This window comes from Malaclemys terrapin, chromosome 1 (genome assembly GCF_027887155.1).
Source record: "Malaclemys terrapin pileata isolate rMalTer1 chromosome 1, rMalTer1.hap1, whole genome shotgun sequence".
Taxonomy (NCBI): domain Eukaryota; kingdom Metazoa; phylum Chordata; order Testudines; family Emydidae; genus Malaclemys; species Malaclemys terrapin.
The window spans coordinates 184,856,037-184,883,664 of NC_071505.1; the positions used below are offsets into that span (position 1 = coordinate 184,856,037).

The 27,628-nt window shown below is 44.5% G+C and overlaps 1 protein-coding gene across 4 annotated transcripts in view; it reads right to left on the minus strand.

Annotated features, from left to right (window-relative positions):
* Window positions 1-27,628, minus strand: part of APP (amyloid beta precursor protein) — a 316,779-nt gene that overhangs the window by 31,613 nt on the left and 257,538 nt on the right. For all 4 annotated transcript variants that reach the window (XM_054047642.1, XM_054047629.1, XM_054047622.1 and 1 more), the window contains one exon: window positions 766-987. In XM_054047642.1, the coding sequence (XP_053903617.1) occupies window positions 766-987 (222 nt within the window). The remainder of the gene's footprint in view (window positions 1-765; window positions 988-27,628) is intronic.

Here is a 27,628-nt window from a genome sequence, read left to right on the forward strand (position 1 = left end):
TTCCCTTTGTTAATTCATCTCAACACTTACATAAGAAGAAACTTAAGGGAAGTGAACAAGTAAGAGTTTTCTAGATTTCTGATTAATGTGGCTCAGGCACCTAGACAAAACCTGGCCTTTCTACTGCCCTGGCAGTAAAATGCCCGATTATTTTTGAATGTAAAGATTAGATAGAAATTATTTAAAATTAAAAACATGAAAAGCATATGACTGTCTCAACTGGTTATTCCATGAGCTACACAAAGTACTCCTGTAGAAGCTTTCACTGTCTAGTTACAAAATGGTGAGCGCATGCAGAATGCCCTGGCAATAAATATCGGAAAATATTCTAATCAGTAAAATCACATGTATACTTATACCACAACGTTTTATTTTTAGTATGACTCTAGGGTAGTGTGCTTATTCATTTTGATGCTAGCAATTAAAAGCTCCTGTTTAAGTGATTTTAAAATGCACATAATTCTGACACATTAACCCCGTTAATTTACAGAATATCACTTAAATTTTGCTGTTTTTACAATAAGGGGAGTAGATTAAATTCAACACTGAGATTTATGATGTACTTAAACATCTGAGATGTAATCAGCATTCTCTGTCCCATTAAGGAAGCCTGGCAGGTGTGGCAGACCATTTCCCACAATCAGAATGTATAATTTCCTACTTAAGTTAGAAAGGCCAAGATTTTTAGGACATGAATCAATCAGTACACACCAATTCACTTCAAAACACTCTGGGTGGGGCCTTCTCTCAGTGATTCTACATTACCTTCATTTTCAGTGTTGGCTGGGACAGAATCAACACCAAAAGGATGCCATGGCTGAAGGTCATCTAGGCTGAATTCTCCATCAACTGGAAGAAGTTCAACTGTGGTTTTAGTTTCAGTCAATGAAGGCATGAGGGCATCATTTCCATAGCTGATCCTGGGCTCACTGATCATATTGGCCAAGACATCATCGGAGTAGTTTTGCTCTTTCTGAAGCAGTTCATCTGAAAACAAAACAAATACAAGAAAATAGGTTGTCAATATATGAGGACTCCATTTCAATTTTCCTTCGATAGGAATTTATAATAGCAGATTTTGTTTTTTTTGTAAGAAGTTTTAAGAAAGGAAAATAAAAGTAAAAGTTTGGCATGCTTAACATTCTTCATGCTGCTCGGTGAAACATTTTCCAAATGCTAACAAGAAATATTTGATACTCACAAAAGCTTGTGCCCAAATAAATCTGTTAGTCTTTAAGGTTCAACCGGACTCCTCGTTGTTTTTGTGGATACAGACTAACATGGCTACCCCTCTGATATTTGATACCCAGTTTCCCCACCCAGAGCATGGGTCAATATCCCTTCATTCTGGGGCATCTCATTCCTTTTGATGATCTTGATTGTTTTTTCCACATTTGGAAAAATTAAATTAACGTCAGTTGTCAATGTTACTTCCTGTGTTAAGGTGGGCGGAAACTATGAAGGAATAGCTTCGTTCTTTCCTCTCCCAGTCGCAGCACATCATTATCTCTGCAATGCTCTTGATCTCTCTCTGCCCACTAATCCACAGTCCCAGTATCACTTATTGCATAAACCCGGGTCTACTGGGACACTAAACCAACTTATGGAAACATCTGTTTCTTTAATACCATGCAGATACTTTATCCAAACTACTGCAATATAATTATAATCTCAACAATCTCAGAGTAGTAGATACCTACATTATCAACCTATAGTGTGAACCTATAAAAGGTTCTATAAAACATACTGACCATAAACTTATAGCAAAAAATGTAGAAAATATATGAATAATACACTCAATCCTCTGCAAACAGAGATATCACTAATTAGCCAGACACACATTTGTAATGTAGTACGTATTGTTTTTGGATTTGAAAAATTTAGGAAAAGAGAGGAACAGAGCACTTCATAGTCACATGAAGTACACACACTTTACTGGTTTTGCTTCCCAAGATGCTAAAAATTAGTTGGATAACAACACATGCCCTTGCATGTCTCATCACAGTAATTCCTTGTAAACGCTGTTGTGTCCCCTTGCCTCAAGGTGAGCAGATGCGCCTGCGACGTTGCACTCCATAATGTTTTATGGAAATATGCTTATGAGTGTGAATATGATGTAACTGGAATATGCTTTATGCAAAAGGTCTCTTTAAGGTATCATTACAAAGCTTATAATCTACTGAGTGTGTTCATCCTATTTGTGTGCATGTATCATTCTTGTATCTGAAGCTAGAAATATGAAGTATAACTCTAAGGTCCTATTGTAATTATGCAAAGCGTGGGTCACTAATGGAGGTTTAGACTCTTGATGGCTCCTATTGACTAGGACAATTGGTTGTAAATGGCTCTGTTTACTTGCAAACCTTCCTGGGTATGTGCGGGCCAGCTCTGGAAGAATGGAGGCTGGGGTCTCACAGGACATGTGAACATGTCACCTTACTGGAATCCATCTTAAACCTGGTGCTTTTCCATTTAGAAGGAGTGGTGCGGACCCAGAGACACAAAAGATTCCCACCTTGTGACAAAGCTACAAAAGGGAGTGGAACATAACGAAGGGGGTTCCAGTCATGAGAAAACCCATAATTTCCACCTAAGATGTCTGCTGGAACTAACAAGGACTGTACCAGGGGAAAGGATTGGGCCCAGACTAATGCTAGGTCCACACTACCTGCCTGATTCGGCGGGTAGAGACCGATCTTCTGGGATTGATTTATCGAGTCTCATCTGGATGCAATAAATCGATCCCAGAAGCGCTCCCCCGTTGACTGCGGAACTCCTGCTCGCCGAGAGGAGGAAGCGCTGTCGACGGGGGAGCTTGCTTGCGCCGCGTAGACCCGCAGAAAGTAAACTTAATTCGATCTAGGAAACGTCGACTTCAGCTACGCTATTCTCGTAGCTGAGGTTGCGTTTCCTAGATCGATCCCCCGCCCCAGTGTGGACCAAGCCTTAGATGGAGTCTAGTCTGTGAAAGAAGCTTATTGGAACATCTCTGAGGGTGAGATTTTACCTGTAAACAGTTTCTTACTGTATTAGGCTTAGACTTGCAAGTTTTTGCTTTATTTTGCTTGGTGACTTACTTTGTTCTGTCTGTTATTACTTGAATCCTACTTTTTATACTTAATAAAATCACTTCTGTTTATTAATAAACCCAGAGTAAGTGATTAATACCTGGGGGAGCAAACAGCTGTGCATCTCGCTCTCTCAGTGTTAGAGAGGATGGACAATTTATGAGTTTACCCTGCATAAGTTTTATACAGACTAAAACGGATTTATTTGGGGTCTGGATCCTATTGGGAGCTGGGTGTCTGGGTGCCCAAGATAGGAGACCTGCTGAGCAACTTTTAGTTAAAGTCTACAGCTTTGGGGGTGTGGACCAGACCTGGGTCTGTGTTGCAGCAGGCTAACGTGTCTGACTCAACAAAGCAGGGTTCTGGAGTCCCAAGCTGGCAGGGAAAACGGGCTCAGAGGTAATCTCAGCACATCAGGTGACAGTCCCAAGGGGGCTCTATGACTGAACCAGTCAGAGCACCCTATCTCACTTTACAGGATGTGGAGGAGGATGGCGGCCCATGCCATAAGCTCAGCATATATCCTTCAAACAGTTAAATAACAGCTAACTCAGACTCTGCTTTTAAACAAGCAAACATATTCACATACACAAAAGACAGGCGCTTGGTTGCAGCACTTTAAGCGAAGGGACTGACCTGGCCCTGGAGTTCTGGGTTAGCATTGAAGCACTCCTCTTCTGTCCCAGTCTCACCCAGCTCCACTCTCAGCGGGAGCAGCAAGTCTTCTCAACTGTCCTGCTAGCTCTCTATTGGCCCGTATCACCTTCTGCCCCTTCTACGCCTCTGAAGGACTATATCTCACTGGCCAAAAAAGATTTTTCTTAAGCAGGAAGGGTCAGGACACCAATGACTCCAACAGGATGCTGAGATGGCCTGAATGACTCTGTCACACTCCCATTCTCTCGTCTCCCATTCTACTGACTGTTTAGGATTCCCTCTCTTGCATCATGCATCAGATCTGATTGCAAACTCTTTGGGTATGGCCCATGTGAAATGTACCTATATTTTGAGGAGCCTGGCACACTTTTGGACATTTTAACAAACAGCTGCCAAGAAGGAAACTGGTTAAGAATTGCCAATAAAGTGGCAGCTAATTAATAGTGCTGTTTTGAAAACACAAACTTTTTTCAAACACAAGTAACTGTAAAGGTTACACTCAGCAAAAAAATGACAACTGGAGTTACAATAACTCTCATTAAGGATGGCCTCTTCATTCCCTTATCAATACAAGCTACTGAATTTTTGTAGCTATATACTTACATTTGAATTTTGCGATGTTATAGAAAGTCAGAATTCTCCGCTATGCTGCCAGCCTCTTTAAGTCACTCTGAGGGTGCCACAGGGTCAGAATTCTGTCCATAATTGACCAGGGGAGAATTCCCTGTGTGGAAGGGAACTACCTGCCAGTGTGAAGCTGGAACAGTTGGCTCCTGATCCATCCAACCTCCTGCTCCGGTAATGGACATTAGGGAAGAGAGAAGACTGCTTTATTATGCACTGGCATAAGGAATTCTACGCTAATGCAGAGATGCCAACCTTGCTCTGAGACTTTTAGGGATTTTTATGAAAAAAAAAAGAGAGAGAAATTAGGGAGGTTGCTTGGACCATTCTCTCCCCACCTCTGCCCTGAGGAACTGGGACCTCTCCCCTTTCCCTTCTCCTCCCTGTCTACGGCCGGGGAGGGGGAAGGTCTGTGTGTTCCCTTTTACAACCTGACCGCCCCACCCAAACATGGAGAAAAGGAAGAGCTGCCCTTCTATGATACCTAGGGCCCTTAATTACCTTGGCCAGTTCCGGGACTGGACCTTTTTCCTGGGAAGATTGTGCTGGCCTGCTCTAGGTTCCAAGGATGAGTTAACATAGTCCAGCAGAGTCCACACAGGGCCGTTACAACGCAAAATGCAGCCCGTGGGCTGGGTAATGAACCCAGCAGTGTCCCAAGCCAGCAATGAGGCATCTATGGTGATGGTTCTTATTTTTGTGTTTCAGCGGGCGGCATGTGAATGGAGTCCTCACATAGGCCTTGTGGGGATCCTTCCACCAATTCAGGGAGTCGAGAACCTTCTGTGGAATAGATATCCTTTTGCTCAAGCTGTGTAGGCTGTCCTGAGCCAGACCTGGAGATACCTCGAATGCAGTCTGGCATCGGGTGTAATGAACATGCAGGCTGCCATGTGGCCTAGCATCTGCAGGAAGGTCTGTGCTGTGATTTGAGAGCTCCTCTGAAGGATACAGATGAAGTGGCTCATAGTGATGAATCTGTCTGTAGGCAGGAAAGCTCTGACAATTGTGGAAACTGGGGCGGCCCCCGTGAATTCAATGCGTTGGACAGGTGTCAAAGTGGACTTTTGTGTGTTGAGGCTCAGTCCAAAGGAATGGAAGAGGGCCAGGGACTTGCAGGTTACAGACTGCACTCTGGAAGGGACCAAGCCTTGAAGAGTCAGTCATCAAGACAGAGAAAGACCATTATCCCCAATCATCATAACAGGGCATCACAACCGAAAGGACTTCGGTAAAAATTCTGTGCGCAGTCAAGAGTCTGAAGGGGAGCACTACATATTAACAGTGATCGTTGCCAATTGTGAACTGTAGAAAGCATCTGTGAGCAGGATGCATCAGTAGGTGGAAATAGGCATCCTGAAGGTCAAGGGATATGAACCAATCCTCCGGATCTAGAGATGGTATTATTGTTGCTAACTTTAGCATCCCAAACCTCTGTGTCCAGATGAATGTGTTCAGAGTTCTGAGGTCTAGGACTGGCCTCCATTCTCCTTTCTTCTTGGGTACCAGGGCGTAACTCGAGTAGAGCCACATCCTGATGAAGGGAGGGACTAAACGTGGTGACTCTCATGAGAAGGGTTTATGAAAGAGGATTAGAAATGGGGCTGAAGAAGTGAATGTCATAGCCTGATATAATGGCTTCTAGCCCCATCTGTCTGATGTGATCTGCTCCCATAATGGTCTGAAATAGGGTCAGAGGTAGGGGAGGAAAGAGTGGTTGAAGCAATGGGGCCAGAAGGAGTGGTTCATGGCTCTCAACCAAAATATCAAAAGGACAGAGGAATTCCTGGGTGGTTCCACAGCCCTCTGATACACATGTAGGCTTGGGAAGAATTTGATTTTCATTTTTTTTTTGTAATTTTGACGGATATCAATTTTATTTTTAAGCATATTTTTAATTTGCATCAACTTAGATTTTCACAGTTGTGGGAAATTAAGTGAGGGATTGAATTATTTAATGGCAGTAGATGTTGAGATTCAAAAAGCTAAGCTTTATTTATTTGTAACAAGCCTAATTCACAGATTTTTGCCCATAAAATCTTCAGTTCCCACCACTAGGATGTTAAGACTAAAAACAAAATCTTGGGCCTTTTGTTACAGGTACTGGATTGTGGGGCTGGTCACAATGGTCCTGGAGGTTGCACTGGAGCTGACGGTAGGATGTGTGAGTCAGAGGGTGCGAAGGCATCAGCTGGACTAATGGTGCCACTGGATGATCTCTCTTGGTACCTGGCAGGAGAGAAAAGTCAGGTTCCTCAAGGATTAGGAGATCCCTTGAGAGCAGGGATCAGTTTGGTACCAGTGAGGTAGGTTGCTGGATGACTGGTTGTGACATAGTTATTGGTATTGGTGACAGCGTAGCTGAGTGATCCGCACATCCCTTTTATTCCTGGCTGCTACCAGGATTGATACTGGGGTAGCCAGAACTGATGCCAGTTTCTTTGAAGAGTCCTTGTGTATAAAGGGCTATGAACTGGGTCCAGAGGGGGGAGGGATAGCTCAGTGGTTTGAGCATTGGCCTGCTAAATCCAGGGTTGTGAGTTCAATCCTTGAGGGGGCCACTTAGGGATCTGGGGCAAAAATCTGTCTGGGGATTGGTCCTGCTTTGAGCAGGGGGTTGGACTAGATGATCTTCTGAGATCCCTTCCAACCCTGATAGTCTATGATTCAGATGCTGGTGCTAAACAAGGCTTCACTGTGTGGGAAAAACTCAAAGCCATTTTCAAGGGTCCATGAGACTCAGTCACGGGGGCGGAAGAGAGGCAGTTAGGAGCCTCGGTGGTACCTGCACTAGGACGTAACTTCCCCTTCCTCTTCGACTCTCCATCGGGGACTTGTGTCTTCTCTTTTTGGAATGCTTCCGGGGTTCTGAAGCTATCCCTTCAGACTTGCTTGTTGGAGCTTAATCTGTGGAGATCACCAGGACATTCAGATCTATGTGCAGGGGTGAGGTTGGGCTCCGAGTTGGTAGCAAGCCTCAAGAAATGCTCCATAAGGTGTAACTTGAACCTGTCTTCCCTCTGCTTCCTAGACCTGCTCTTGAAGTTAGTGCAGACCTTACACTTCAACAGAATATGCACCTCCCCAAGGCAGTGGTGGCAGTTGATTTGTCCATTGCTGAAGGGAGAAGACCTTTTGCAGGTCTGGCAAGGTTTAAACCCTGGAGTTTTGGGCATACCCTGAGCAAAAAGGGGGCTTCAAAGAAAGAAACCAAGGTGGGCAGGGAAGCCACTGCGGAAAAGGAGAATAGTGGGAGGTCCCCCCAAACACACAGACAGTGTAAGAAAATATTAAGAAATAAAACAGAGAAGGGCAAAGGGTTAGCAAAACTAACCAACGGACACTGCAAAGGTCCATCTCAGGGTGAAGATGTCCAATAAAGAACTGGAGCAGCACTGGCTCCACCCTTTTCAGATCAGAGTACAAGGACATTTAGGGTGTAGATGCGGACCCATGGACACTGCTACTGAAAATCTACGATCAAAGGTGCAAGGGTACGCAAGTGCAACTGAAGTGGAGCAGCCATAGTGACATCTACTCAAAGAAGAACTCAGGAGTTCCTGGATCCTAAACCTGTGCTCAGTCCACTTGACCATGGTGTCTGCCTCTCTACAAAAAGAACAGGAATACTTGTGGCACCTTAGAGTCTAACAAATTTATTTAAGCATAAGCTTTCGTGGGCTACAGCCCACTTCTTCGGATGCTGTAGCCCATGAAAGCTTATGCTCAAATAAATTTGTTAGTCTCTAAGGTGCCACAAGCACTCCTGTTCTTTTTGCAGATACAGACTAACACGGCTGCTACTCTGAAACCTGCCTCTCTACAGAGGTTTACTGTCAAAAAAGGGGAGGAGCATGTGAAAGAGTGACATACACACTGTATAAAAATTAGAAAAAAATTCCCAACATGCCACTAATCGGACTACTTAAGCTGCAGAAGAAAAACGGAGTTTCTGTCCCTCGATTTAAATCTCTGGTTTTGGAGTTATAAAACAACTCAAACGGTCCCAACTGTAAATGACAAAGAAATAGCACAGTTTCCAGAGTCTAGAAAGCAAGCATACTCAGGTCTGCCATTAAACTGTCAGAACTGGGGCAAACTTTTTGGTTGATTCTTTATCCTAGAATCGCATGAACACTGCTATCTTTCAGCATTTTTGTGAGAATGGAATTCTAATGAGTTGTTATCTATCCTGGCAATATAGCAAACCATTGACTTCTACAAAGACTACCCTAAAATGTCCAGTTATTTATACTGGCTGCCAAATTTAAGAGTCTTCTTTCAATGCTAACTTTGCTCAAATTAGTCATGGCTTTTGATACGATCAATCACACATTGTTATTCTTCAACAGAGTGTTCTCCATTTTTGCCAATCCTTAATTTTCCACCTCCCTGCAGAGGATAATTCTCTAAATAACCTGGTGGTAAGGGGACAGCTGGAGGCTAGAGTGTGCATTCAAGTGCATATCAGCAGGTTTCTTTATACAGTGACTATCTTCATTATCAGGGCCTCCAAAAAGATAATTTTCAGGCTGTTCCACAAGACCTCATCTCATATCAGATCAAGCGGACAAAAACCCCAAACCAAAATCCTCTAATAGATGTTCTCTTTCTATATAGCTCATTATGTCACTGCATCAATACAGGAGGACTCATACAAAAGATAGCGTTTTGGCACATTTTGTTTTGTATTGTGAGAACATGCTCAGAACTAACCACAACTCTGAAAATAACACACATCCAAAATCAGTGACAGAAGAACTCCCAGCAGCTTAGAGTTTGGGTCAAATCCAATTAACATCCTACAAATAGGATTCTTATCTAGATCAATGGAGAAGCCCCCATTATACTATTTCCCTTCCCCCAGGTAACCATAGGCCTGGGCTCACTCTGACTCCTTTTTGGGTGAATGGGAGGCTCACACCTGCTTAATCATCTTAATAGGGCATCTCACTTCTCAGGTCTCTCATATTGACCTCCCCAGCACAGTCTTTCCCATCCTCTCTTCTGCTGTTTAGGGAGTTCTCCATTACTCTCCCTTCCTGGAGAGGGAATAGCTTCTAGAGAGGAAGAGGAGAGGTGTGGTTGGGGAAGTAATCAGGAAGCTAGCACCAATGTCTGTCTCTCTCCAAGTGCTCCATTTGGTCTCCCCCCTCTGCTGTAGTGAGCCGTGAAGAGTGGCGCGTAAAAGAAGGAAGGAGGAGAAGAAGAGTGAAACCTCTGCTGTGGCAGCCTCCAATAGGCAGGAGTTTGTAGAGTGGATAAACTGCTCTGACGCTCATGCGGCTTTGTCTCCACTAGAAAGGAGTTGCAAGTATAGCTACCCCAGCAAACCCTCTAAGTGGAGAGGCAGCTTATAGGAGCAAAATAGTTATTTTGCTGGTACACCTTATACCAATTCCCCAGACAAAATAAGCTATACCAGCAAGACGACTTTTTTGCTGGTATAACTGCATGTATACTAGTTTGCCGCTGTCATATCTATGTCAGTTACAGGTCTGGATTTTTCCCCACACTTCTAACTGACAAAGCTATGCTGGCAAAACTTTTAAGTGTACATCAGGTTTCAGTCCCTGGGACAGAAAGGCTGCTCAGGAATGTCAGGAATCCACTCCAAACCATTATTTTTACCTATTGTGGGTAAGAATTCATTAATTGAAATTTATGAAGGGTCCGGGTTTAGTACTCAGTTATACTGGCTCAGGAGAAAGAAAGTGTAACAGAATATAGGCCATTCTGGTAGCATCACTATGTAAGGGATATTTGTCTTGTCTTTACTTCGGTAGCAACTATAAAGTTAGCAAGTTAGGATTTCCCCCAAGTTAAACCGAGAATATTTTTGCCCAGCTAAAAGGTCCAATAATACCTTAAAAAACAAAAACACACCACCACCCTCCCAATATGAGAAAAAACCCTTCTGTGCACTACCGCTTTAAGTAACTCCATACAACTCCACTTGTCTTTCACAGACTAGCAAACACTCCCCTCAGAACCCATGTTTGTATGAGACAATTGTACCAATTTAACTACATTGGTTTAGAAATAGATTTAAATAAATTAGTGCAATTGTGAACGCTCTTACTTCAGTCTGAGAATGCCTTATACTGGTTTAGCTTAAACTACACTGATATGAGGCACTCTCAAACTGAAATAAGAGTGTCCACGCAAAAAGGACATTACATTAGTTTCTAAACAAATTTAATTAAACAGCTACAATTTATTGGCCTTATAGGGGAAACAAAAGCAAACCAAATATAAGTATAAGCATTACAATGCCTTCTTAATGACATTTGGTTTGGAGAGTGAAATAAGTTAGTACAGCAAAACCATTTTTTTGCCAGTTTAATTGTGTGTACATAGAGGATTTTGCTGGCATAGCTATGTTGTTAAAACAAAACAATACACCACGATGTTGGCAATTTTTTTCAGTGTACACCTGGCCTTCAATAGAAATCTGTTTTCAAATCTGTTTGTCTTAATTTCAAACTGCTCAGTAAACAAAAACGTATCATATTAACAAATGCGATGCATATGTTCAGATGCATTTCACAGAGTTACATTATATGCACCTTATGAATGTTTCTCAGTAGAATTTACTTGAGATATAAATAGACACTTGAGTACAGATTCCAAACTATGAACTGTAGAATTTTATCAGTACGGAGAAAAATTTGAAATTAAGAGGACGGAGGTTTTTGGGCCGAAATGTGCTCTGCATATCTGATGACAGAAGCCTAAATAGTCAAGTTGCAGTTAGACATGTTTTATTTGAGATTGAGCATTTCCTCTATTGTTAATAGCTCCTGTACTGTCTCCATTTCATATTGAACTCAGTCTGTTTCCTAGTATATATCCAGGCAGGTGAAACCAGGCAAAACCCCATCAACTCAAGATATGGCATGATTCATCCAACTTTTCCAAGGCCCAGTTAAGTGAATCAAATCAACCTCTGATTTCATATATAATGTCTTTCATATAGAGAATAACCACACTGCACTAAGTGAAAAGGGTTACATCAGTAACACAAAAAGCATACCAGAGATTTGTAACAAACTCTGTATTCTGAACCTAATTCAGCAAAAAACTTAAGCAAGTGCTTAACTTTACCCATGCGTTGAAGTGCATCCTTATTCTGAAAGCACTTAAGCACAAGCTTAATTTCAACCACATACTTAAGTTGCACTGAAATCATAAAGTTAAATATGCATTTGTATTTTCTTAATTGGGTTTTTTAAGATTCACTGCACCCTTAATATTACATACTATTAAGTGTGATCATTACACCATTATCAAACACTACAAAAAACAGAAAGACTCAACTATGCTCTGTTCAGAGTTGAACTAATTCTGTTTTATAGTCAGAGTCAAGCTCTAACCTGCGCAAAGCTGACCAGCGCTTCATTACATGTGACCTGCCTAATGGAGGGAGCAAGAATGGCTGTTTTGTCTGAGTGCTTTGATGGTAACAGAGGTACTGAAGTCCAGTACATGAGGAAGGAGAACAAGCACCAGGAAATAGAAGAGAAATGAAGACGACTATAAAGGTGCTTGTTTTATATGGTAATGGATCTGAGCCAAAACTCAGGCTAGGTCTACACTACCCGCCTGAATCGGCGGGTAGAAATCGACCTCTCGGGGATCGATTTGTCGCGTCCCAACGTGATCCCCGAATCGACGCTCTTACTCCACCAGCGGAGGTGGGAGTAAGTGCCGTCGACGGGAAGCCTCAGAGGTCGATTTTGCCGCTGTCCCTACAGCGGGGTAAGTCGGCTGCGATACGTCGAATTCAGCTACGCTATTCGCATAGCTGAATTTGCGTATCTTAAATCGCCCCCCCCCCCCCTTCTTGCCGGAGACTCCAACAGAGGGGAAGGAGGGTGGGAAGTGTAATGGATGTGAACAACACATCTCGAAGAACAACAGTTACAGAAGGTAAGTAACCGTTCTTTCTTCTTCGAGTGATTGTTCACGTCCATTACACATTAGGTGATTCCCAAGCTTACCATTGGAGGTGGGTAGGAGTCAAGATACAACTGACTGTAGCACGGCCCGACCGACCATCGCGTCCTCTCTGGTCTGATGATGGATCGCGTAGTGGGCTGTGAACGTGTGCACCGACGACCAGGTGGCTGCCTTACAGATCTCCTGGATAGGGACTTGCGCCAAGAAGGCCGTTGAGGACGCTTGGGCTCTAGTCGAGTGGGCCCGGATCTCCGGGGCCGGAACATTGGCGAGCTCGTAACAAGTGCGTATACAATGCACAATCCATGCCGATAAGCGCTGTGACGAGATAGGCAAGCCTTTCATACGTTCCGCAATAGCAACGAACTGCTGGGGCGATCTGCGGAACAGCCTGGTCCGTTCCAGGTAAAAAGCCAACGCCCTGCGGACATCCAGGGTATGTAGGCTGCGGTGGTGAGGGTCCGTATGGGGTTTAGGAAAAAACACCGGTAGGCAAATGTCCTGCCCCATGTGAAACTGTGTTACCACCTTTGGGAGGAATTTGGGGTGCGGCCTCAGTTGCACCTTATCCTTATGGAACACTGTATAGGGTGGTTCCGAAGAGAGGGCTCTCAATTCCGATACCCTTCTGGCCGAAGTGATGGCCACGAGAAACGCCACCTTCCACGAGAGGTGCGTAAGGGAGCAAGTGGCTAGGGGCTCAAAGGGGGGACTCATGAGTCTTGTTAAGACTAGGTTCAGACTCCACGTCGGGACAGGCGGGCGCGAGTAGGGAAACACCCTTTCCAGCCCCTTGAGAAATCGGGCCACTGTGGGGTTGGAGAACACTGACACTCCCAACTCTCCCGGATGGAAGGCCGAGATTGCAGCTAAGTGAACCCTAATAGAGGCGGGCGCAAGCCCTTGATTCTTTAGGTGCAGAAGGTAGTCTAGGATCGACGGAACCGAGGCTTGTAAAGGCTGTATGCATTGAGGCTCACATCAGTGGGAGAACCTTTTCCACTTTGCCAGGTAGGTCGCTCTTGTAGAGGGCTTCCGACTATTAAGGAGGATTTGCTGGACTTGGTGAGAGCACCTGTGCTCTGCATCATTCAGCCAGAGAGATGCCATGCCGTGAGATGTAGCGAAGACAGGTTCGGGTGGAGTAGGCGACCTTTGTCTTGCGTGACTAGGTCGCGATGGAGGGGGAGGGTGATTGGATCGGCTATTGACAGCTCCAGCAGGGACGTGAACCAATGCTGGCATGGCCAGGCCGGGGCGATAAGTATGATCGTCGCCCTGTCTCTGCGGATTTTGAGGAGAACCTTGTGTATGAGTGGGAATGGAGGGAAGGCATATCCCAGGCTCCCTCCCCATGGAATCATGAAAGCATCTGCTAATGACCCCCGGCTGAGGTTCTGGAACGAGCAGAACTGAGGGCATTGGCTGTTGTCCCTGGTGGCGAATAGATCCACCCGGGGAAAGCCCCACCTCCGGAAGATCGAATGCAGGACGTCTCGCCTCAACGTCCATTCGTGCATTCGGTAGGACCGGCTGAGGCGGTCTGCTAAGCCGTTTTGAATCCCCGGAAGATACGTTGCGATGAGGTGTATCGCATGGGCTATACAGAAGTTCCATAATTGGAGTGCCTCGCGACAGAGGGGAGAAGACCGTGACCCACCCTGCTTGTTTATATAGAACATGGCGGTAGTGTTGTCCGTCAGGACTGCCACGCTGTGACCTTTTAAGGTGGCACGGAAGGTCTGACAGGCGAGGCGAACCGCTCTTAGCTCCTTCAGATTGATGTGAAGCAGCTTGTCTTCTCTGGACCACAGCCCTTGGGTCCGCAGTTCTCCCAGGTGTGCCCCCCAACCCAAGTCCGATGCGTCTGTTACCAACGTCAGAGTGGGCTGTGGGGCATCGAAGGGGATCCCTTCGCATACCTGTTGGTGATCTAGCCACCAGCGTAGCGAGCCGAGCACCTGGTTTGGGATCGTGACTACCTGATCCAATGGGTCTCTGTTGGGGCGGTGCGTATGGGCGAACCACAACTGTAGGGGCCGAAGCCTCAGGCGGGCATGTCTGACCACGTGTGTGCAAGCTGCCATATGCCCCAGAATCTGCATGCAACACCTTGCCGTTGTCGTGGGGAACATTAGGACTGTGCTTACGGCTCTGTGAATTGACCTGAACCGTGCCTCTGGTAGGCTCGCTTGTGCGGTTACCGAGTCCAGGGTTGCACCTATGAAGTCCAGCCTCTGTGTGGGGACTAACGTGGACTTGGGCACATTGACCCGGAGGCCGAGCTTGTCGAACGTCTGCAGGGCCAGCGTCACGTGAGACCGGACCTCGGCCTCCGACCTGCCCGCGAGTAGCCAATCGTCCAGGTACGGAAATACACGCATCCTTCTCTTTCGAAGGAAGGCTGCTACCACGGACATGCACTTTGTGAACACTCGTGGTGCTGACGCCAGGCCGAAGGGCAGGACCGTAAACTGGAAGTGGCGCTGGTCGACGACGAAGCGCAGAAAACGTCTGTGGGCCGGATTGATTGAGATGTGAAAGTAGGCGTCTTTCATATCGAGGGCAGCATACCAATCCCCCGGATCCAGGGATGGAATAATAGTTCCCAGGGAGACCATACGGAAGCGAGCTTTGATCAGAAACTTGTTTAGATCGCGCAGGTCCAAAATAGGACAGAGGCCTCCTTTTGCCTTGGGGATCAGGAAGTATCTGGAGTAGAATCCTTTTCCCCTTAGGTCTATTGGAACCTCTTCTACCGCTCCAGCAGCGAGAAGGGACTGAACCTCCTGCTTGAGAAGTTGCTCGTGAGAAGGGTCCCTGAAGAGGGACGGGGAAGGGGGATGGCAGGGAGGGGGTGAGGAAACCTGGAGGGTATAGCCCGCCTTCACTGTGCGCAGGACCTATTGGTCCGATGTTATGCGCGACCATGCCCAGTAGAAATGGGACAGGCGGTCTTTGAAAGACAGAGGAGGATCCGAAATGGGATATGGTACGCTGTCCTCGGGCGTAACTTCAAAAGCCTGGCTTATTTCCTGGCTGTGGCTTGCCCTGGCCGTGACTCTGGCCCTGGTTAGGCGTATTGTTACGTCTCCGCCTGTTATCCCTGCCTCGACGGCGGTACGGCTCGTGTCGGGGTCGAGGATGGTATTGGCTTTGCGGCGGCTGGGGTTTAAAGGGCTTACGCTGCGTTACCGGGGTGTGCATACCCAACGACTTAAGGGTCGCTCGGGAGTCCTTAAGGCTATGTAGCCTGGCATCCGTCTGGTCGGAAAACAAGCCCGAACCTTCAAACGGGAGGTCCTGCAGCGTGGTCTGCACCTCCGGCGGGAGACCTGAAGCCTGCAACCACGCCGAACGTCTCATCACGACTCCCGACGCAATTGTTCTAGCCGCAGCGTCTGCTGAGTCTAGCGCAGCCTGTAAAGAGGTCTTGGCCACTGCCATTCCCTCATCCACCAGGGCCTTGAACTCCTGATGCGCGTCAGATGGGAGGGAGTCCTTAAACTTGGCGACTGATGCCCAAGAGTTAAAATTGTGCCTGTTTAGAATCGCCTGCTGATTGGCGATCCTCAGTTGAAGGCCCCCCGAAGAATAGACTTTTCTCCCGAACAAGTCCAATCTCTTGGCTTCCTTGCCCTTGGGGGCAGGAGCTTGCTGGCCATGCCGCTCCTTTTCATTGACCGCCGAGACCACCAAAGAACAGGGGGATGGATGCAGAAAGAGGAAGTCAAACCCTCTAGATGGGGCGAAGTATTTCCTCTCCACTCCCTTTGCAGTTGGAGCACTGGAGGCCGGTGTTTGCCACACCGTCTTATAGTTGGACTGTACTGTCCGTATAATGGGTAGTGCGACTCTGGAGGGGCCCTCTGGGCTCAGGATATCGACCATGGGGTCATCCTGTTCTACAGTCTCCTCCGCTTGCAAGCCCAGATTGAGGGCTACCCGGCGAAGCAGGTCTTGGTGTGCCCGGTGGTCAATCGGGGGAGGGCCGGACACCAGTGTGCCCGCTACCACCTCATCTGGCGAGGAGGAAGAGGTCGGGGCCTTCTGCCCATCCTCATTGTCCTGTAAACCTGCGTCAGCCAATTGTTCCTCTGCGGCCTGACCCGCAGCGTGGGATTGGGACGGTACCGTACTCGGTGCCGAGTCCACTCCTTCCCGCTCCGGTGGTCTAGAGACCGTTGCCTCCCTATACGATTGCAGGCGGTGCCGCGGGGAGCGGGATCGGTACCGGGATGGCCCGGATCTCGAGGCTCTCGATGGGGGCCCTTGTTGGTGGTAGGCCCAGGGTGTCCAGAATGGCCATTGGCTCGGCTGGCCCCATTGGGACTGACCGTAGTCCCTGCTGTCCTGTGACCTATGGACATACCCGCCGTATAGGTCTGAGTCAGTCCCCGAGACCACTGACGGTGATCTGGAAGGCCACGGTGGCGCTGTCGGATGGTGCCGGTCTGGTCTTGGGGAGTAGCGCCTCCGCGACCAGGATCTGGAACGGTGCCTTGCCGACCTGGAACGGTACCGGTGATCTCGGGACCGGGAACGGCTACGTCTGGTCGGCCTCGGGTAACGAACCGCCGATGCTTCGCGGTGCCGACTCGTGCTTGGTTGCTGAGTCGGTGCCGACCGTTTGCTGAAGCCCGACTGCTGCGGTGCTTCCTGCGCCGAGGGCAACCGGGAGTCCACCGAGGCGGAGCTCGACCGGGACTGGTCACTGGAACGGTGCCAGGACGGCGACCGTGATGGGCGCACCATCGCCGGCTTGCCTCTGCGCGGCAGCATAGGCGGGGCGCCTTCAGCGCGTGCCGGGGCCTCGACGGACAAGGCAATGAGGTCCTTAGCTGCCTCAAACGTGTCCGGAGTGGAGGGCTGTTCCACGAGCTCCTCCAGCCCTTCCTCCTCGCTCGACGCGCCCATCCCGGGGCTCGACGGGCCCTTCGGCGCCGGAGCCACTACCGGGGTCCGTGTTGGGGCCGTATCGGCCTTAGGGGCACTCGAGGTCTTTACCGGTGCCGCCCTCTTGTGCGGGGAGCGACCTCGGGCCTTAGGTTGGCCCTTCACTTTCGCCGGCGAAGATGATCGGCGTCGTGTATTTCCCCGCTGGGTCGGTGCTGCGGTCTTCAGATGACCCACCGGCGCCGGTTCTCGCACCGAGACAGGGGCACTCCGCACGGAGGCAGACGGTGCCGTCGAAGTGGAGGGCTGTAACGCCGTCTCCATGAGCAGCTGCTTAAGGCGGAAGTCCCTCTCTTTTTTAGTTCTGGGCTTAAAAGCCTTACAGATCTTGCAGCGCTCTTTCTGGTGAGCCTCCCCCAGGCAACGAAGACACGAAGCGTGGGGGTCGCTCAATGGCATGGGCCTACGGCACGTGGCACAAGCCTTGAAGCCTTGGGCGTGTGGCATACCCCACCGCCCGGGGCCGGTGCCGGGGCTGAACCAACAACCCCGGCAGGAACTTTAAGTACTCTAATGAGCTGTTAACTACTGACTAAACACTACAACAACTAACTGATAACTGTTAGAACTCTAATTGACTATTGCTAAGGGACACTCTCAGACGAGAGACAGAGTTGTTCCAACGCCGCCACGGACAGTAAGAAGGAACTGGAGGGGTCGGGTCGGCAGGGATATATATACCCTGGAGCGGGGCGCCGCTCTGGCGGGAAGGGGGGGGGGGCCGCCGGCCCGACGGGAGCCGCTAAGGGAAAACGTTTCCGACGTCCGTGCACGCGGCGCGCGTACACCTAATGTGTAATGGACGTGAACAATCACTCGAAGAAGAAGCGTTATTTACATTATCTAAATGACTTACCTTCAGTAAACTCACTTGTTTTATTCCAGGAATCCTGAAAACAGAAGCTTTGCCACCTTATTAGAACAGAAGCTTTGACGGTTGTTAACAGAGAAATCTTCCAGCTGAGTCTGCAAAGCTCCAGTGCTACTACTTATACTCTTATTTGCATCAGCGCCGATGTATAATCTTGAAAGAAGCCAAACTCAAGAGTTGTGAAAGACTATTTTCCACAGATCTGGGCTGCTTTTTAAGGGTCTCAGTTTCTCACAGAGAAGACTTACATACTGCATCAGTAAAAGATTTCAAATGAGAAGATCTGCTGGATATCGCCAAAGCTAACTATAGGAATAAGAAAACTTCTAATCTAATAAGGTAACAAAGCTTCTGTTTCAATTTGAACATTCTGAACATTGCAGGTTGGGCCCATTTCCAAGACTATACAGTAATTTTCCAAAACAGCACACTTATCACCAGCCCCACCACCACCCTTATTTCTTGGGGCTTGTTATTCTTCTTTATGTACTGAACTCTGTTACCATCAAACTGCACAGACAAAAAAAGCCATTCTTGCTCCCTGCAATACACACTCCCTGCAGGTCACATTTAATAAAATTATTGTTGGCTGTGCCCTGCAGATTAGATCTTGACTCATGCTATATTTCAACCCTGAACAGAGCATAATTGTATGTTTCTGTTTTTTGTAGTGTTTGATAAAGTTATAACGATCACACTTAGTAGTATGCAATATTAAGGGCACAATTAACAAAGCACAAGTGCATATTTAACTTTATGATTTAAATGCAATTTAAGTATGTGCTTGAAATTAAGCTTGTGCTTATGTCCCTTCTGAATAAAGATGGATTTCAACACTTGGTTAAAGTTAAACACATACTCAAGTTTTTTAAGTCGAAGGCAAAGATTTATCAGTTTCAGAGACATATTTTGTTATGGGAATACCAGAGTCATTTGTTTCCATTTTTTCCCAGAGACTCCCACAAACCTCAGGTTTTGGACTCCTGTCTAATTCTAGAAGTCTTCTATATATTACTCTTGCCTTAAACAAAGGAAAAACTGCAGTTATTAATTATAATCCCTTTGTGAGCAAACTATTAACAATTGTATCATTGTGTGTGCATCTACATATACATATAGACCATCAAAAATACATATACATAGATGTACGAATGCAAGTATAGCATTTAGTTAATATTCAGCTCTCTGGGGTAAAATTAATTACTATAGTTTTCCATTAGTTAAGGCCAAGAGTATTGCAGTTGGCTTGTAGGATAAGACAAGAATCTAAAACCTGAGGTTTGTGGCTGTGGATGGAAAAACTAAAATGAATGACTCTGCTCTGTCCTTAACATACTTGGAGCTCCATTTTGTGACTCAGGCCCCTTCATCAAGTTCCACTGTTTATTTTTGTATTAAATTTGGATAATTTAACAGTATTTAAAAAAATAAAACAAAAAACAGAACTTATCTTACACAGCTTCAAAAGCCCTTAATAATTTCTCAGGCATTCAAATCCCAACAAAATCCCACTCTACAAGTACATGAGAATATCTTCTAGATAGCAGATGATTAAAATAAAAAATAATAAATATTTAAGACATATTTTACTCATCTGTGATTAACTCTTCTTTGTAATCAGATATAATTTTCTGTCTTGTACATTACCACATTGCAGTTTCCCTCTGAAGCAGAAAATGTGCCATTACAGCCACAGGTCAAGTTTCTTCAAGCAGCTACTGTCAGTTAAACCTAATGCATGTTGCTGTTCATCATTGCCTTCTTACAAATTCTGAATGGGATGCAGTTATTTATATAGCAAGCCCAAATATTTCAACATTGCAATTTTGGAGTTCCGCATCATTAAAGAAATCCTCCCTTATGCCTCCCTCAAAGTGTTAATAGTAAAAACCTAAAAAGCAGCAAACCACAACATGTCACTAAGACACATATAACCAGTGCAAAAGTAGATAAATTGGGGCTGAAAAAAAAAACAGATAGCAAAGTCAGAGGTGCCACTACTGCCCAGGATCCCAGGTCCTTTACACCATAAACTCCATTTCTTGTTTCTCCTTAGCACACTGAAAATTGTGGCAAGACAATTTATTTATTTAAAATAAATAGTATTTACATAATTTTAAAACAAATATTTTAAGATATCTTCATAAAGGGACACTGTCAACAATTTTTAAGGAGTCAACAGTACTTAAATTGGTTTGATTAATATAAATACTAAATTCTGTCCTTTTCAGTTTCATGCCTGTGGTTCAAACTCTTATCAATACCTGGGTTATCCTTCTCCTTGACCACTGCAATCTCCTATCCTTGCCTTTTTATCTTCAATGCATTCAGAAAACCTTTGTTATAATCTTCTTCCCTACCTGCAACTTGAAGCATGTCACTCCCCTCCATGAAGCTCGTACTAACTTTTTCTGACCTTCTGCATTAAGTTCTAGTTTGCACATCGTAAAACATGATATGGTATGGCCCTCAGTGGCCAAAGGAACTTACTGCCTTTCAGGGAAGAACCATGTTTCAAAACATATCCAGCACCATTTGTCTCTTAATGTTTTTCCTTGCATAACATACACAATCTATCCATATCCTAAACGCTCAAAAAACAAGGCTAGCAAGAGTCATGCCATCCATATTATATATTAGCTTAATTTGAAAGATTACCACCCCCCCCCAAAAATCCTCATAATGATCAAGAGGTTTTCATTTTCTGCTGAGAGGAGTGGAATAAAGGAAGTGTACTCGGAGTGGACTCAGTCATTTTCTTTCTGGTTATGCTATAGAGAAAGGCTCCAAAATATAAAGAGAGTCTCGCTAATGCAATTCACAAATTAAGAGTATATTTTCTTCAATACAGTAAGATTCTCTTGGGACACTCTGGTGGTCAGCCTATCATCCCAATTAAGCAAAGAGGCCATTAGAAAAGGTCTGAAAAGACCCAACTGAAACAATACTATATTCAATAACATTCACTACATTTCAGTATATTAATTTAGACTTGGCATTATCTGTGTTAAAATCCTGAAGCTTAAAATTCAACGCTTATTTAACTCCTAGTTAAAACCACTTAATGCCTTGGAACTGGTTGAATACAGAACAAAGGCAGAACTTTTGCCAATTCTATCATGATTAATCAGCAGTTGTTACTCTTCTCTATCAGACTACTCTCAAGTGGTTATCTGGGAGCAATCTAAATAAACGAGATATCCCAAATAAGTGAGTTATAATGTAATAATGATTTACAATTAAAATTACTCTATGAAAAAGCCTTTAAATAAAACATTTCTATAGAATGTTATCATCAAATTTTCTACATTGATATAAGCATCTGCAAATCCTCTAACTACATAGCAAAATTCAAATACAAAACAACTATTTCTGTATCACAGTCCTGGTCAGACTCCCAATGCCTGTGGTCCACGGGACTGCTGTGAGAGGAATCTAACCTATGGATCCTCAGGCATTTTAATCCTCCAAAGTCCAAACAGACTTTTAGAGTTTTGAGGTCCCTAGGCACACAGAGTGCAGACCATCTGTCTAACACCCCTCTTTAGAGCTGTGTCCATGTGGCACAGGTGTCCAGCCCCTGAAACCAGTGCTAACATCTAAGATTCCCCTTACAGGTTAAACAACAACCTCTCCCCGAACGCCACCCACAGGTGTGAGCCTTTTAGGTTACATTTAACTTTCCAAAGCCATGTGGTAGCTTGTGTCATATAGTACATGCAGACCTGTAACATGTTATTGCTCTTTACTTGGTCACATGAGAAATACACAGATCCATACAAAATTAATAGACCCTACATGCATTTCCCCTCACTCTAGCTCACCCTTCCCTGGGAGTCCTTGGGGACCCATTTCTGTTCAGGTAGGTAGGCAGGCAGGCAACTTGCCCGCTGCCACCAACTTATCTGGCTCCTGCAGCAGCTTCCCTCATCTTAAGCTAGTGACAAATAGCCAAAGAGTGAGAGCAAATACAGGAAATTGTGTCCTTTATAACATTCCACTCTCTTCTCTCAGGTTATTCCCTGGTCTCCTGTTGAGGCTGACAGAATCCTATGGTACCAGGTGATTTTGTTGCTAGGTGACCTCTCCCCTGCTAAATCAGTTCCTCTGGGAAGCATCCAGCCTCTTGTCTAGAGCAACTACTTTCAAGTGTCACTCACTTGAGTCAACAACCTTCTTTTTTTTGTGTGGATACAGACTAACACGGCTACTACTCTGAAACAAACCCTCTTTTGTTAGCCCTTTACCTTCTAGGGAGGAGGGATAGCTCAGTGGTTTTAGCATTGGCCTGCTAAACCCAGGGTTGTAAGTTCAATCCTTGAAGGGGCTATTTAGGGAACTGGGGTAAAAATCTGCCTGGGGATTGGTCCCTCTGAGTAGCAGGTTAGACTAGATGACCTCCTGAGGTCCCTTCCAACCCTGATATTCTATGATAACAACCTTTGAAATTTCAGTTCAACAGAGAAGGCAAAACAGCTGCACCCTCAAAATGGAATCTGCAGCTTGGTAAAGATACATACAGCAAGTTCATAATCTCATACAGAGTTCATAAATTGTATGGACAAATCCTCACAGCCTTTAAAATAGAAAGCCAGGCATCAGCTGGTTTATATGAAATGACAGTACTTAAGGACCCAGTCCAAATCCCACATAAATCATTGACCCCCATTGACTTCTGTGGCAGTGGGGGGGCCAAGGAAGGATTTACAGAAATTAAAGGTAGATATAAACATTAACCATTCAGAACTTTTAATTGATCACTCTGGGTTCCTCTGATTCTCTGGCCATGGCAAAGCACTCCATTTACTTAAAAGGCACCAATTTAAAACAAAGTGTCAGAATTCTCCACACCTTAACTGAGCACCTTTAGACTATTATCTTGTTACATAAGGTCTTACATACTTATTCATAGTTCTGTGTATACCGCATTTATAAGCAAAGTGCATTTTGGATACTCTGAATATTCTTGAGATGAGTATCCTGGCCACATATAGCAAAGTACAGATAAATGCAGTATTTATTTCAGTAGTTTTTACAATACATTTCATATACATGGCTCGCTAGCAGAGACCAGGATAATGACAAGAAACCATTGCTGTACACTGGAACCCTACCCAGATTGTGTCACTCTGGGAAATTAAATTGGGCATTTGAGAGTCCCTTGTTGGTAGACACTATTTTGCTGAAAAATGACTCCATTTCCAATCTCTTTAAGGTCTGTAAAATCTTGACTGGCATCGAGAAAGCGAGTAAGAAAATGTTATTTACTCCTTCACATAACTCAAGAGCTAAAGGTCACCCAATGAAATTAATAGGCAACAGGTTTAAAATAAATAAAAGGAAGTACTTAACACAACGCACAATGTCAACCTATGGAACTCCTTGCCAGGGATGTTGTGAAGTCCAAAACTATAACAGGGTTTAAAAAAGAACCGTGTAAGTTCCTGGAAGATAGGTCCATCAATGTTATTAGCCAGGATGAGCAGGGATGCAACACCATGCTCTGGGTGTCCCTAGCCTCTGTTTGCCAGAAGCTGGGTGTGGGCGACAGGGGATGGATCACTCGATGATTGCCTGTTCTGTTCATTCCCTCTCAAGCACCTGGCAGTGGCTACTGTCAGAAGACAGGATGCTGGGCTAGGTGGACCTTTGGTCTGACCCATAGGGCCTTTGTTATGTTCTTGTGTTCTTATGTCCCAGTTGCATGGGAGCCCACTATTAGGGGCAATGTTTCCTTCAGTCCATCTATTATGTAACATTAAATGGCTTCAATCATCCTTTTTCTATTTATTTTTAGGTAAGATCATGTTTAGCTAGAATCATCCTGTTCAACTACTCATGAACGCAATGTACATCTGTGCTCTCCCACTGAGCACATCTGAACAGAGAATTATGTCAGAGAAAAACCTAACTTTGTATGTCATTAGTTAGAGTGCCAAATCCTATCCTAACCAGGATGTTTTTATATTGGATATGCATGACAGGTTGCAGTGTTAAAAATTCTTAGATAAGAATTCCAGACATTCACTGTCTGGATCAGTGACTAGAATATTAGCAGCATAAATAGAGTATTGTAGCAGATGTACATAACTGTTGTGGACAGTTACCTCTAATGCTTTGTAAATAGTTACTGTTTGCTATTTCAGGAAAGTTTATCCAGAACCCCTAGAGATGATTCATTCATTCATCTTAGAGTTTGAGGTGGCACATTAGACAATAACCTAGGGCTGACTTATGCAGAATGATGCAAATGTTTTCTTTTTCAGCAAGCAATTAGAAACTGAAAACCTGTCATGCAGTAGTAGGCATGAACTAGAAGCAGCAGTTACAGATCCCATGCTCTGGCAGGTCTGTGGTGCTCTGCTGGCACAAAGTGGCTCTAAACCTGGACCATTGAGGTTCTCAAGTGGCACAGAGTTGACTTAGTTGTCTACTACTCATGGACACTGGCATAAAGAGGCTTAGCTGGGGGGTGAGTGTGTGGCTTGGGTGTCTCGGTCTACCCCAGCTATCGCCAATACCTGGTGCAAGTTGGAAGAGGTGATCACAGAGCACAAATATTCCTTTGGCACAGCATATTGACTCCGAAAATGGAGACCGTTTCAAATGCATCTTAAGCATGTTTAAGACAGCTGTGTTTTTTCAAACACACTCTATGCATATATTCAGTGCAAATATTTTTCTATAATAAGGAATAATGCAATTTCTAGAAGAGGAACCTTGCTTCACTAAACCAGTGCCACTTCATTTGATTGAAAGCCATACATTTGCAAAGTCTCTCATCAGAGTTAACCTTTCTTAAACTGATATGTGCAGTCTGGACAGCTTCAAGATTCAATTTCATACTTTTGTTCTCTAGTAAAAGAACGACATTTTAAGTTCAGTGCAAGATGTATTACCTGCCCAATTCCCTTAAGTAAACTGGCAGAAGCAATTTTTAAGAAGAGGTGCGAAACTGAAAGAGGACAAAAGCCACTTTTCTTAGAAGAACAATAAATTCACCCCTAAAGATAGCACCAATGTAATGTTCTGTAAGGAAAGTACTAATATCCTGTATTATGATTGTATCCTAATAACCAACAAGTATTGCATCTCTTCAGTTCTCATCTTTGCTTACCATTACTTACATGTCCAGAATGTTGTAGAGAAAAAAAATCCAAAGCTACATTCTTGTACAAATCTGTAACTAACTGGTAGGAAGGATGGTCTAGTTGATAGCGTATAGCACTGGGATGGCTGTGGACACAGGTTCAAGTCCTGACTCAGCCACAGACTTCCTGTGTGACCATGACTAGGTCACTTAAATCTTCCCTGTGCCTCAGGTCTCCATCTGTAAAATGGGAATAATACTTTCTTCCTTTATAGGGGTGTTGTGAGGATAAAGTCTATTAATGACTGTTGGTCATTCAGAAACTACACTGGTGAAGTTCATGTAAGCAGTGAGATAAAAGTATTTAGATGGTAGAGCTTCACTTTGGAATATGTTCAGTTTAGAAAACAGAAAATGTACTTAGCAAGGTCAAAAACTCTCTAACTGGAAGCCTGGTTAACCCCCTTCCCAAAAGCTCTGGATTCTGATCTTAACCTTTTGAGATCACCCTGTCCACAAACTAATCATAACTTCAATAAACCTCCACTTAGGGCTTTATCATGCGAAGGCTGAGCTCTCTAGTTCCAAATAGCAAAGCACTTAAGCATGTCCTCAACTTTCAGCATGTGATCAGTCTGATCCTTAAGTGCTTTGCTAGATAAGGCAGGAACAAACCCTTAATTTCCTTTCTCAACAAGTCTAATGTACTGTCTATTAACAAGCTGCTTATCTTTGATAATATTCCACCAGGGGCTGGGGTATGCTTGATTTTAAAAGACACTGATGGACTTTGGCTATTTGCTCTATTGAAATCTCAAGCACAAACTCTCTCTCTCAGCGTTTGAAATAGCTGTCCATCACCTTACTATCTGAGTGTCTTTCGTGTTAAGTCAATAGGAATAGTAGAGTCCCTAATGACATTAATGGAGTCTCTGGCACATCTTCCTTTTTGAAGTACTCTTCTAACTCTGCTTGGATATGTTTTTTTATTTTATTTTTTAAATTAATTGATTTTTTGGGGGGTAGAATGGGATGTCAACATTGTGAGTGTCAAATTCTTCATTGAAAGACCTTCACCAGATTAAAAACTTCTAAGCATATCCTGAAGCGACTCTGAAATTCAGGTGGTTTAAGAAGACAACTGGCATAGTGGAAATTTCAAAGGTAGAAGGGCTTTTGGGATGAAGGATACAGTATTCACACAAAAAAGGCTAGATTTTCAAATTTAAGTGTGTGCATATTTGCATGTGTAATTTATGTACATAAATACCTAATATACAAGTGTAAATTCTAGGTGTTTGTGCACACACACATCAGTTAGTCTAAGTGATCATATCTAGTCTGGTTTGTGACTACACACCGCAAATTCCTTATTTATTTACTTATATGGGGAGCCTAGGGATCCCAGTTAAGACTGGGGCTCCTCTGTGTTTATGCATGGAAGACAGCCGTGTGCAAATATATGCACACAATTTCATCTGCTTAATTCAGAAGGTTGGTCCAGAGTATCTTGCTTGAAATTGGAGCTTGTTTTCTTAAACGCTATGTCCACCCATACAGCTTTGCCTATTCTTAGATTTGTTCTTTTGGCTAGTACTCTAATTAGTGGCTTTTGATCATAATAAGCACTTGGTTTAGCAAACACTTTACAAATATTACCCAATTAATCCTCCCAGTGCTCCTGTGAGATAAGTAAGGCATATTCTCCTATTCTAGAAGTGAGGAAACTGAAGCAGAGAATTGAAATAGTTTGAGTTTGAGAGGTGGTGCCTCATCCAAGTCTATAGTCCTAGAGTCAGCATTAGAACTCAGGAGTTCCCGGTCTCCAGTCCAGTGTTTGAACCACTAGACCACATCTCCTCAAAGGAAGAAACTAAAATAAAACAGATTTTCAGATGCTCTCTTTTAAGCCAGGGGAAAAATATTCCAAAATAAATCTCATGAGACTTTTCTATTCTGATCAGCTCTGAAAGTTAAAAGGCAGAGTGCCCCATTTTTTCCAGATTTGTAAATTTTCTTCTAATATGTAAAGCCATCCATCCCTTTCACAGTGTCTGCAGATTCCAGAGGTTTTTTTGTTACCTAAAGTCATGTCAATGTTTATGCAATTAAGTTTAAAAGAAAGTTTGTGCAGGGAAAAATCGGGATTAGCATCTTTGCTGAAGAACATTAGTGGTAGTAGCAAGGCAGAATACAATATAGCTACAAAAGATGGGGGGGGGGATATAGTACAGCAACATAAATACTTGAGAGCACCAATCTGAACGGAGGGAACCAATACTTCCTTTTTAATCACCTAGCATTCTCTACCAGTTTTCCTATGGCAAACTAGTAATCTAGATAAAAGATGAGAGCAACTCAGAAACAGGCATCAGTGTGTGAGGGAAGAAACCTTTCCTA